This window comes from Budorcas taxicolor, chromosome 5 (assembly GCF_023091745.1).
Source record: "Budorcas taxicolor isolate Tak-1 chromosome 5, Takin1.1, whole genome shotgun sequence".
Classification (NCBI taxonomy): Eukaryota; Metazoa; Chordata; class Mammalia; order Artiodactyla; family Bovidae; genus Budorcas; species Budorcas taxicolor.
In genome coordinates, this window is record NC_068914.1 from 120127619 (window position 1) to 120141190 (window position 13572).

Genomic DNA, 13572 nt, shown 5'->3' on the forward strand with positions numbered 1-13572 from the left:
GGCTGATCTCCTTCAGAATGGACTGGTTGGATCTCCTTGCAGTCCAAGGGACTCTCAAGAGTCTTCTCCAACACCACAGTTCAAAACCATCAATTTTTTGGCTCTCAGCTTTCTTCACAGTCCAGCTCTCACATCCATACATGACCACTGGAGAAACCATAGCCTTGACTAGATGGACCTTTGTTGGCAAAGTAGTGTCTGTGCTTTTGAATATGCTATCTAGGTTGGTCATAATTTTTCTTCCAAGGAGTAAGCGTCTTTTAATTTCATGGCTGCAGTCACCATCTGCAGTGGTTTTGGAGCCCCAGAAAAACAGTCTGCCATTGTTTTCCACTGTTTCCCCATCTATTTGCCATGAAGTGATGGGACCAGATGCCATGATCTTATTTTTGGAATGTTGAGCTTTAAGCCAACTTTTTCACTCTCCACTTTCACTTTCATCAAGAGGCTTTTTAGTTCCTCTGCACTTTCTGCCATAAGGGTGGTGCCACCTGCATATATGAGGTTATTGATATTTCTGCCGGCAGTCTTGACTCCAGATTGTGCTTCTTCCAGCCCCGCATTTCTCATGATGTACTCTGCATATAAGTTAAACAAGCAGAGTGACAATATACAGCCTTGACGTACTCCTTTTCCTATTTGGAACCAGTCTATTGTTCCATGTTCAGTTCTGTTGCTTCCTGACCTGCATATAGGTTTCTCAAGAGTTATTTATCCACTATTCCAGTAGTATATTGGGCTCCTACCTATCTGAGGAGTTCATCTTTCAATGTCTTATCCTTTTGCCTTTTCATGCTGTTCACGGGGTTCTCAAGGCAAGAATACTGAAGTGGTTTGCCATTTCCTTCTCCAATAGACCATGTTTTGTCAGATCTCTACACCATGATCCATTCATCTTGGGTGGCCCTACATGGCATGGCTCAAAGTTTCATTTAGTTAGACAAGGCTGTGTTCTATGTGATCAGTTTGGTTAGTTTTCTGTGATTGTGGTTTTCATTCTATCTGCTTTCTGATGGAGAAGGATAAGAAGCTTCCTGATGGGAGAGACTGACTGTGGGGGAATCTAGTTCTTGTTCTGATAGGTGGTGCCATGCTCAGTATATCTTTAATCCAATTTTTTGTTGGTGAATGGGGCTGTGTTCCCTTCCTGTTGTTTGGCTGAGGGCAAACTATGGTAGGGGTAATGGTGATAATGGAGACTTCCTTCAAAAGAACTTATGCCTGCACTGTTGTACTCAGTGTCCCTGACTCCACAGCAGGCCACTGTTGACCGATGCTTTCTCCAGAGACTCTTGGACACACACATGCAGGTCTGGCTCAGTCTCCTATGGGGACACTGCTCCTTTCTTTTGGATCCTGGTGGGCACAAGGTGTTGTTTATGCCCTCCAAGAGTCTCTTTCCCCAGTCCAGTGGAAGTTCTGTAATCAAATCCCACTGGCCTCCAAAGTCAAAGTCTCTGGGAGTTCTCAGTCCTTTTGCTGGATCCCCAGGTTGGGAAATCTTTTGCAGGTCCTAGAACTTTCTTAACAGTGCAAGAATTTCTTTGGTATAATTGAAACTATAGGACATAATATACCATTATAGGATATACTATACCACTTTCCTTATTTAATAAAATTAACCACAGTTTTTATTTATGCTTTATACTACTATTTGCATTTTATTAAAACTACCTTTCTATTGCTAGATCCTTATGTCAAAGTGTCTCTTATGTGTGAGGGTAGAAGATTAAAAAAGAAGAAGACGACCACGAAGAAAAACACTCTAAACCCTGTGTACAATGAGGCAATTATTTTCGACATCCCTCCGGAGAATGTGGACCAGGTCAGCCTTTCCATTGCAGTCATGGATTATGATAGGTATGTTTATTTTTCTACTCACAGAGTAATTGCTACATTTAGTCATATGTGGACCAAATTCAGCTTTTGGGGTTATTTTCTGCTATAAGAATTTTAATTTAAATTGGAAAATGGAAAAATTATTCATTCAAAATTTACTTTATTCTATGCTATAACATTTCATTTTTCTTTTCCAAAGGACATGATTCTGAAGTTGAAGGACAGGTTACCTGAGTATTGTGACATAATGGGTGTGGAAGTTGTATGGGATACATTATAAGAAACACTTTTGTGAAGTTTTTTTTTTTTTAAATAGTAACAGCATAAATTACAATCAATGGATTTTGCTTTTCCAAGTGGGCTGGAATATGAATATCATGATGCTTACCTGAGCTCTATCATTAGTTAGCTGTGTAAAGGGCAAGTTTTCTCTTAGATATTCACTTTTCCATTTTTAAAACATTAGTATAATGTGGGATTGTGAACAGTGAGTACTAAGAGTGGAAGGTGAATATTGTCCATATTGTTATTGCCTTGAAGGTTTCACACTAATCTTAAATCATTGCTTTATGGATAGTTCTTCTAGCTCACACACTTTGATTACTTCTCCTTTCATAAAATCAATAGGTAACTCCTGAGTAAAGCACTAAATCTTCTTCCTGTTGCAGCACCTACTCCTTTCTTATCTGAAATGTTGCCCTGCTCAGTTTATCTCATTCCATTCATGGTTCACAGCTCTGCTTGAGTCACCACTTCTGCGTCTTTCTTGGCTAACCAATCTCTTCTTCCTCTGAACTTGTGTTCCACTGAAGTTCTTTGCTATATAATTCTTCTTATTGTTTTCTTTTTATATTTATAAGGCTTTCAAAAATGAATCTTGTATATTTAAGCTACAAAATTATCAGCACATAGATAGTGTCTTTTTTTGTTCTAGAGATAACACAAGTGGTACAGAATAAACATACATAAATATTCAGAGTGTCCATTTTGTATTATTATGCAAACGGTAGTAGCCAGGACCCTATAACAGAGACATTAAAAATGTATACTCTGGATGACAGCTAGAAAAATGAAGTACTGAAAGATAAGATGATTTGTACTATTAGTTTAAACCACAGTTTATAGAAAAGCCTACACTGTTTAAAGAGAGAGGGGAAAATCTTGAATTTCTAGTTGAAATGGCAAACTCTAAAAATATTACTGTGTTTCGATCAGAACCCCTTCTTACACTTTATCAAAAAATTACTCCCATTGATTTCTCACAGCAAAGACTGTAGGTAGATACAACTGAGCATTTGTCACCCAAATAACTTTAGGGAAGTGGACCCTGAAAATCTGTAAAATGAATTTTTAAAGTTATTTATAAAAATATACTTTTGAGGGACTTCATTTTTAGGGGAAAGATACTAAGCATCAGTTCAGTTCAGTCACTCAGTCGTTTCTGACTCTTTGTGACCCCATGGACTGCAGCACACAGGCTTCCCTGTCCATCATCAACTACCAGAGTTTGCTCAAACTGTGTTTTTCCTTATCTACCTTTTAGTCTGCTAATGACATTAATTCAATAGGTTGTAAACTCTTTGAGGGCAATGACTTGTTTGTTGTTTTATCCCCAGTGTCTAGGAAAAACCTGTGGCTCCTTTAAGAATCTCAATAAATATTTGTTGCATACTGAGAAAGTGAATAATTGAATTAAGGAATTTATACTCAAGAATCCTGAATATCCTTAATTGTATAACAGTGGACACTATGATTAAATATCATCTTCCAATCTCTTCTGAAATTCAGTCAGTTCAGCTCAGTCGTTCAGCAGTGTCTTATTCTTTGAGACCCCATGGACTACAGCATGCCAGGCTTCCCTGTCTATCACCAACTCCCAGAGCTTGCTCAAACTCATGTCCATCGAGTTGGTGATGCCATCCAACCATCTCATCCTCTATTGTCTCCTTCTCCTCCTGCCTTTGAGCCTTCTCAGCATTAGTATCTTTTCTAATGAGTCAGCTCTTCACATCAGGTGGCCAAAGTATTAGCGTTTCAGCTTCAACATCAGTCCTTCCATATTCAGGACTGATTTCCCTTAGGATGGACTGGTTGGATTTTCTTGCTGTCCAAGGGACTCTCAACACCACAGTTCAAAAGCATCAATTCTTTGGTGCTCAGCTTTCATTATGGTCCAACTTGCACATTCATTCATGACTCCTGGAAAAACCATTGCTTTGACTAGACAGACCTTTGTCGAAAAAGTAAGGTCTTTGCTTTTTAATATGCTGTCTAGGTTGTTCATCAGAGAAGGCAATGGCACCCCACTCCAGTACTCTTGCCTGGAAAACCTCATGGACAGAGGAGCCTAGTAGGCTGCAGTCCATGGGGTCGCTACAAGTCGGACACGACTGAGTGACTTCACCTTCACTTTTCACTTGCATGCATTGCAGAAGGAAATGGCAACCCACTCCAGTGTTTTTGCCTGCAGAATCCCAGGGACAGGGAGCCTGGTGGGCTGCTGTCTCTGGGGTCGCATGGAGTCAGACACAACGGAAGCGACTTAGCAGCAGTAGCAGCTAGGTTGTTCATAGCTTTTCTTCCAAGGAGCAATTGTCTTTTAATTCCATGGCTGCAGTCACCAGATACAGTGATTTTGGAGCCCCCCAAAATAAAGTCTGTCACTGTTTCCATTATTTCCCTATCTATTTGTCATGACATGATGGGACCAGATACCATGATCTTTAGTTTTTTGAATGTTGAGTTTTAAGCCAGCTTTTTCACTCTCCTCTTTCACTTTCATCAAGAGGCTCTTTGGTTCCTCTTTGCTTTCTGCCATAATACATCAATTAATTACTACATCATTAGTTAATTGTATAATTAATACATCCGTGACAGTGAGAAATGTCCTAAAATTATCTCAAAAATCTCCTTAGAGTTTATGTCAAAATAATGCTAGAAAAAAATGCCTTTAACTTGCATTCTGTTCTTAAGAAGCAGCTTACCCCATGTGTGTTTGGGTCAACTCTTTTGATTCAAGTCTTCTATCTCTTAGTAAGTGTACAAAGGCAGGCAGGTCCCTTCTGAGTTTTTAACTTCTTTGTCTGCAAAATGAGTTGATAATAATGATATTCATGGTCATGATGTAAAGATTAAGTGAGTCAGTAGATTTAAATTACTTAGAAAAGTGTCTCACACATGATAAGCTCTCAAAAACATGAACTATCATTATTATTTTGATTTATTGCTATGAAAACAAGGCAGGAATGGAAAACAAGAATGTTCACTATGCTCTGATGCTATGTAGTAAGTTAAATGCCATGGTTCAAAATGTAGCCCTTCCCTGTTTATTTATTATACCAGTGGTAACATTCACTGACATATCATTTAAAATCAATTAATTATGGTCATTTATACAAGCTCATTTATATTGAACTCTTTGTGAGTAATTTATGCATCATTATAAAACATTAAGCCCTTTGGGAAAAGGAGATTAGAGTTACATCACTTAAAGTTAATAGGTCTGCTTCCGAGAAAGAAACTCATCATATAGGTAAGGACCAACTGGCATTTCTCATTCACACTCCTATTATTGTGAAATGTGCTTAATTTACAGATTAAAATAAAGCACTAAAATAGTTGTGTATAGTCCTTTTACAAATTCATTTTTGAATGCTGATCCTGCTCAGTCATTTCAGTTGTGTTCTACTCTTTGCAACCCTATTGACTGTAGCCCACCAGGCTCCTCTGTCCAAGGGATTCTCTAGGCAAGAACACTGAAGTGGGTTGCCATGACCGATTTCAGGGGATCTTCCTGACCTAGGAATCGAACCTGTATATTTCATATCTCCTGCGTTGGCAATTGGGTTTACCACTAGAACCATCTGGGAAGCCCAATCTTGTTTAGTAAGTTTTAACTTACTTAAGACTCTACATTAGACCTGAAGTAGTTTAATATGTAAAATTATCTAGAACTTATCACAAAATCTACTGCTTTAATTGTGCTTAAAATTCTGTTAAGGTGTGTGAAACTTATCTTTGAATATTGGAATGAAAGTAAAATATTCTCCAAATCATAGGGTAGGACACAATGAGGTCATAGGAGTGTGTAGAACAGGACTGGACGCTGAGGGTCTTGGGCGAGACCACTGGAATGAAATGTTGACCTATCACCGAAAACCAATAACACATTGGCACCCCTTGCTGGAGGTAAGCGCTGCACCTCTCTCGCATCTACTTTCCTCTTTATCTCTTATTTAAATATTGTTTATCTGCTAACATTTCACTAACATTTTACATATTCACCTTTTAAAAAAAATAGCTATTTGCTCTTGTTTTTGTCCCACAGACCCTGTTATCCAGTATGCAAAGTTCTGTATGTCTTGTTGGTTTTTAAAAATAACTAAATTTTCTGAGTTTGATATTCCTTTAGAATAAGTCCATAAAAACTACAAATCTGTTATTTTCTCTACATAGTCTGAAAATTTGTGTCATTAAGTGGTGGAGCAATGAAGTAAATTTATTATTACCTGCAAACTGAATTTTTTTGCTTCTCTTGTGAAAACAGCCACCTCACCTAAACTTCCCAAGAATCCCTAAATAAAGATGTCACTTAACATATAACGGGGCGGGTATAGAGTTACTGGCTCTGTTCAGGAAGTAAAAAGTCTCACAGATTGTTTTTAAAAATATTGAGGCATCCGTTTGCCTAAGTTGAAAACCTGGCTCTGCTGTGTGACCACATATTAGAGAACCTTGGGCAAGACATAAACCTAAGTTTCTGTTATTACTACTTACTAGCAGTAAACTTAGAGTAAAACTAGATGAACTGCTGACTATGAAGTACTTAACACAGCTTAGCACAATGTTGTTCTAAATATAACTAATACCAATAGTTATATTAACTAGAAGTGATATCAATACCAGTTTCTATCAGAATTTTTAGCCATGAAAGCAGTTGTTGGTCTATTCAATACATTGAATGTTGCTAGGTGAAGTGATTTTATTTTCCAAAGACTGGGATATCTTGAAGAACCTCAAAATAAATTATTTATATGACCTAATTAATTGTGAGTTGATAAGAGGTAGACTTTATGCAATCCATTACAAAAGTTTATGATAACCACGCAGTAATAATAAGTGATGTATACATTGCCATCTCTCCCATGGATAAGATTCTGCTTCTTATTCTATCACTAAGCATAGGTTGAATAGGAGAGACAGAGCAGTATAATTAACTAAATGTCACTGAGCCCTCGTTCTATTCTCAGCTTGGTCACAAAAGTGTGACTTTGGCTGTGTTACTCAAGACATTATGGGGAAAATTCCATGAATACTATATAAACAGTACATGCTCCGACATAGGAGGTGAAATGTCATGTTAGATAAATTATCTGCTTTATTACATTAATGTTCCAAATCTTTAACTCACTTCATCATTTATTGTAAATTGTAAAAGACAGACATGCTATGCAAATACACATTCACACAGCACTTTCCCCTAAATTATAACTCAATAAGTCCTGAGAAGGTTGTTAAATTTCAACAACGTGTATTATCTGAAGTACATGCTGCTGCTTAACTATTATTTTCCTGATTCTCATTTTTGTTTTTACTTAGTTTAAAAAGTGATTAGAGTCTAGACATAAGAGCAGAGTTTGCTGGGCAGAGTACTACACTGAAGGCAGACATGAGTTCTAACCCTTGTCCCTCTGACTGTCTAATCCTGGGCAGATCACGTGCTTTATCTGCTGCTACATTTCTCTATATTTAGAAAATAGAGATGCACACCTCTGGGACTTCCCCGATTGTCCAGTGACTAAGACTCTGCATTCCCAACACAGGGGCCCCAGGTTTGATCCCTGGTCAGGGAACTAGGCTTTAACTGTTGCAACTAAGCATCTTCATTCCACAACCAAAGATCCTGTATGCCACAATGAAGACCCAGCACAGCCAAAAAATTAATAAATATTTTAAAAAGAGAAATACACACTCTTACAGAGTTTATAGGAATGATGTAGGGATAAGTGAGATAATGTGATCAACAACTTTTAACTAATGAAAGATAGATGTTTTATGACCCAAAGCATATTATAATTGCTTATGTCTAGTAAGTTACATGCAGCGGTCCATGGGGTTGTGAAGAATCGAACATGACTGTTTGTTGTTTAGGGCAACTGAACAACAATAAGTAGTTAGACATTTATATGATGAGGAAAAACTATGAAATAGGCATGAATTTGTGTGTGAAAACATGGGAGAACTTTTCAGTCATTGTAGGTTATATAGGAAGGATAAACATCAGAAGAAGATCCCAGATAAAATTTTCTAGTTGCTCACTAGCAGAGGACAAGAGGGCTGAAAAGATTATGCAGAGGTACTTTCTTCAGCAAATAGCTCACTTTTTCTGACTTCTGCACCTGCATTCACTGGTCAAACAGAACATAGGGACTACAGATCTAAAAACTGGCTGGATTTTAAATTATGGGAAAGTGCTGTGTGTGGAATTATGTGTTTTGTTGCCACAGCAGGGATTAAAATGAGAAGGGAACAATTACTCAAGAGCTGAGTAAACTGGTAAGAAAGAGACTAAAACATCACTTGGAAAATCTGTCTACTTCTACCTGAATATAAAAGTTTATTCTATTGTAATTAAACCTTTAAAATATACATAATATTTATGGACTAGAAGAAATTATTCTTTATCCCTTGTGGCTCCTATTTTCCAAACTCAGTCCTTCTCATTAATTGCTTCTATAAAAATCACCTCCTGCCTTAAAGCAAATGGAATGCAGTTTCTTGTGTCTTGAACCTTCTTGCTTTTACCCAACCTTAGAATGAAAGTGTTAGTTGCTCAGTTGTTTCCCACGATTCTTTGTGACCCCATGGACTGTAGCCCACCAGGCTTCACTGTCCATGGAATTCTCCAAGCAAGAATACTGGAGTGGATAGCCATTCCCTTTGCCAGGGATCTTCCCAACCCAGGGATCAAACCTGGATCTCCTACGTTGGAGGCAGATTCTTTGCCATCTGAGCCATCAGGAAGTAAAAGCTAATAGTCTGTGATAGAATGTGAAGTGAATCTGTAGTTTCCCTGCATGTCATCTATATACCATGCTCTGCTTACATTTTTAAAAAATTTTTTATTTTACTTTACAATACTGTATTGGTTTTGCCATACATTGACATGAATTTAGAAAGATGGTAATGATAACCCTGTCTGCATACATTTTTGTGAGATGTTTGTGTCCCCTCACACCACCTGAGAAGGTGAGTTATGAAGGTCATGGGGAGTTATGTATATCTTCTGTTCAGAGATTAGCATATCATGGGTGTGAATATTCACTATTAAAAGGTAACAGCAATTACGCACTTTATTATTTTTTTGGACATTATAAAATTATTATCTTTCAGTTACCTGGCCGGGCGACCAGTTTTGATAGTCAAGGATCTTGTCCATCTCCCAAGCCAACTTCCACACCATAATGCATCCAAAATAACGCCTTTATAATGAGGACCCAAGACCATGTACTCACCAAATCAGAAAAAAAAAGTGGAAGATTTGATTTCTTCATTTGAAATACATCCTGATAACAAACAAAATATTGTGTAAATTTTATTTGCCTTTATTGTCTGTTTACTAACTTTGAACATCTTAATATATTTTACTTGAATACAAATGGTCTTTACTTACATAAGGCATTTTATTATCTGTGTCATATGCCAATTAGCAGAAAAACTGTTTTTAATAAATTGTAAATTCTATGAATAAGCAAATAATACATTTTTAAAAATAATCCATACTTATCTAAAATTAAATATAGTTAATGCTGCTATTGTATAAAGTAGCACATGTCACACATGTATGGTTTTGACTTTGTTAAAACTATGTTCATTTTCAGTTGTGTATATGGTTCTATATAAACCTTAATGGAAAATGTGAGCTTTACTCACTGCATTAAATAATCAAATTAATACAATTTATTAATTTATTTATTGTTTATTCTTTCATTTTCAACAAAATCTTTTCTTGGTGAAGTTTGGTTTTTGCTAAACTCTAAACTTTTTCTTTCAAGCGTATTCTTTAAGATATAGAGAAAGCTCTATAATTTGAAGATCCTCTCTGAGTATGAATTTAAGAATATTTAGTAGATGGAAAATGGAGATTGAGCCATTTGGGCTACTATTTTATACTGTGTTAAAGTTACTAGTTCAAATATCTGTAGCACTGTTTGATATTTTAAAAATTCTATTATTCATATTCTCAAATGTAACATTAGTATTCCTAAATGAATAGATTCAGAACTCATGAGGTTCTCAAGTACTACAACATGTTTATTTTGTGACATAAAGTTATCACATGGATCCTGTATTCCTGATAGACATACTGACACCAAAGTTACAATAAATCTCTGTGCTTATTGCCATTTGGATTGTACACAGTGATAGTGACCTTTAAACTCAAACAGAAGCTAATCTTTTATCTAATCTTAGAAATGGGTATTTTCTTAAAGAAAAATAATTACTTATTTTTCAGCAAATTATAAAATTATAAATAATTCAACTTCAACATCTAATAAAAAACAAATAATTCTTAAGGCACAGACCCACGGTCTTTTGTGAAAGGCTTTGCCCTCAAAGGAGAAGGCAATGGCAACCCACTCCAGTACTCTTGCCTGGAAAATCCCATGGACGGAGGAGCCTGGTGGGCTGCAGTCCATGGGTCGCGAAGAGTCGGACACGACTGAACGACTTCACTTTCACGCATTGGAGAAGGAAATGGCAACCCACTCCAGTATTCTTGCCTGGAGAGTCCCAGGGTCGGGGGAGCCTGGTGGGCTGCCGTCTCTGGGGTCGCACAGAGTTGGACACGACTGAAGCGACTTAGCAGCAGCAGTTGCCCTCATAAGAATCAAGAATCAGGCCGCTAGTCGTAAAAACAATGCAAATGTTTTTGCAGAACTTTCCTTTAAATCATGTCAACTTTTTATTGTCGTGTTTCTGGGCCCTATTAGAAAGTATCTATTTTGAACTACCCTAACCTTACTTTTGAGATGTGTATTGTGCATGTTTCAGGCTTATCCAAAGATAGAAGGTTAAATCCCAATCTTCTCTGCCCCCCACCCCGCCCCACCGAAGAACCAAAAAGCAAGAAAATCTGCAGTTAGGCTATAAAAATGGATTCATCAGAATGAGAAGATTTTATCAGCAATTGCAAAATTTTGATTTTAGTAAAATCCCTTATTTCTAAATATTAAAATTAGGTTTCTTTTTCTTTTAAATTTTTTATTTTTACTTTATTTTACTTTACAATACTGTATTGGTTTTGCCATAGATGACATGAATCCACCACGGGTGTACATGTGTTCCCAAACATGAACCCCCCTCCCACCTCCCTCCCCACAACATCCCTCTGGGTCATCCCCGTGCACCAACCCCAAGCATGCTGTATCCTGCATCGGACATAGACTGGCGATTCGATTTTGAGATTTTGTATGTTGGCACCTCTCATATGATGGCATTACCTTAATTAAGATATAACTATTTTACAAATTAATATTTTAAAATTATACCTAATTCCCTAAAATTTTTCAAAACTACTTATGGCATCCCAATGAAAAGAAGTATTTCTGGCTAACATTTTCTGGTTTAAAACTAAAGAAACTTTACCAAGCCTAAAAGAACCACTTGCTATAGACAGTATGACTGAAGGTGACACTTCTGGTTGTTTTTTTTTTTTTTTTACCCTAAGTATTTTATTTTATTTTTTAAAATATAAATTTACACTTCTATTTTGTAATTCTTTGTTTTATTGGAAAATAAAATTGTCAAATGAGAAGACTCTTAATAAAAATAACATGTTCAGAGACAATTGTTTATAGGCATAGCTGCAACTTACAATTGATTAGTAACTATATTTCCTTAGTATAATAATTTTTTTCACCTAAAACATACTTAAGGATTTTTATTCATGCTTTTCTTTGCTTCCTATGTAGAAATAGTCAATGTTTACAGTAAAAAACACAAACAACCAGCCAACTAGGAGACTTTAATATGGCTATTATAGACTAAAAGTTAAAGATTAAAAAATAAATAAATAAAAATAAAAGTTTAAGATTTTTTTTTTTTAATTATTGTTTCCTAGGGACTAGAATAAACATATCAGGACTGGCCATTTGCTAGTCCTTGAGAGACTAAAGGGAGAAAATTCATAACATATTTTAAATGCATGATTTAAAATGGTGTGAAAGTATTAGTTGCTCAGTCATGTCCGACTCTTCGTAACCCCGTTGACTATAGCCCCCCAGGCTTCTCTGTCCATGGAATTCTGCACGCAAAATTACTGGAGTGGGTTGCCTTTCCCTTCTCCAGGGACTCTTCCTGACCCAGAGACTGAATCCAGGTCTCCTGCACTGCAGGCAGATTCTTCACTGTCTGAGCCACCGTAGGATTTTCAGTACAGTACATCCTACTCTGCACAGCCACACATCCATACAAACATAACTTATCCTCTTTTACTTATGATTAAAGATGGAATGTTTTTCATTTCAATATTTAAAGTAAGGTTTGCTGTTACAGATATTCTCCACTAATTTGTGTGAAAGACCACATTTTAACAACCGCACTGACGCATGATGAAGTTGCAGTTTAGGTATATAATGGATACCTAATTCCAGGGACTTGCCAAACATAAATCTAAGAAAAAGAAACGTGTTGATTAGTTAGCATAACAACACTGCTGTTCTTTTTGTTTTTTATTTTTATTTTGTTTATTCATTTGCTTATTTTACACTAAATAATCAGGCGAATGGGGAAATTGAGTATAAAAAAGCACAGATGTTTGTGGAGTATATAATCATTCTCTTGCAAAATTCTGAACAGTTGATGCTTTTTTTAACCACAGTTTCTTAACATTTTTATTGACCATTTAAATTTTTTGTCAGGCCAGTCCTATTTCTGGCACTTTATTTTACATATAAAACTTATGATGTTAATACATTAACAATTCATTTAAAAAGCTCATCAGGACTAATGACAGGGAACTAGGGACAGAACACAGAACCAAGCACCCACTATCTTATGCAATTTTTGAGAGTTTATGTACATTCTAGTTACTGCAGGGAGCTCACAACTGATTGATAACTGACTCAGGTATTAGATACAAAATATATATATTTGAATCTATCTGATTGTGACATTTAATTGACACTTGTGCTTATTCTCCTGTAATGTTTGCTATTTTAAAATTTGCACAATACAATAAAAAGCTGTCAATCCCTTAAAGGCTCCCATTTAATAATTAATTGCTTCAAAAATGAAAAAGCCAAACTTTCACTTCTTTCTCAACTTTCACTGTCCATGAAACAAAATATAACTTATTTCAGAATGAGTCATCAAAAGAGCCAGAGACTGTTGCAAATAAAGGGACACAAAATCTTAACATTGAAAGCATGGCTATTTCTTTACCTCTTTAAAAAGAATACTTGATATTTTCTCAGATATATTTTCATGGAATAGAGTTCCATATGATTTTTTTGCCACCTTAGTTGCAATCATGACCAAATAATTTAATTACCTGATAATTAAAAAAAGAAAGAAAACTTAGAGTTGATGAGGATTTAAGAAAATCGTCTTCCAGCAAATCTGTTCTTGAAGCAGCTCTGGTTGTTCTGATATACTTTAATTGATTTAAGCATTTATAATTTGTAGGCTAGGAATTGATTGCTGCCAATAAGAAATGACACAAAGGCATAG

At 36.2% G+C, this 13572-nt stretch overlaps 1 protein-coding gene across 1 annotated transcript in view; it reads left to right on the forward strand.

Annotated features, from left to right (window-relative positions):
- Positions 1 to 9303, forward strand: part of SYT10 (synaptotagmin 10) — a 113572-nt gene extending 104269 nt beyond the window's left edge. The window contains exons 5-7 of the mRNA XM_052640762.1: positions 1689 to 1860; positions 5898 to 6027; positions 9232 to 9303. Of these exons, the coding sequence (XP_052496722.1) occupies positions 1689 to 1860; positions 5898 to 6027; positions 9232 to 9303 (374 nt within the window). The remainder of the gene's footprint in view (positions 1 to 1688; positions 1861 to 5897; positions 6028 to 9231) is intronic.
- The last annotated feature ends 4269 nt before the right edge of the window (positions 9304 to 13572 follow it).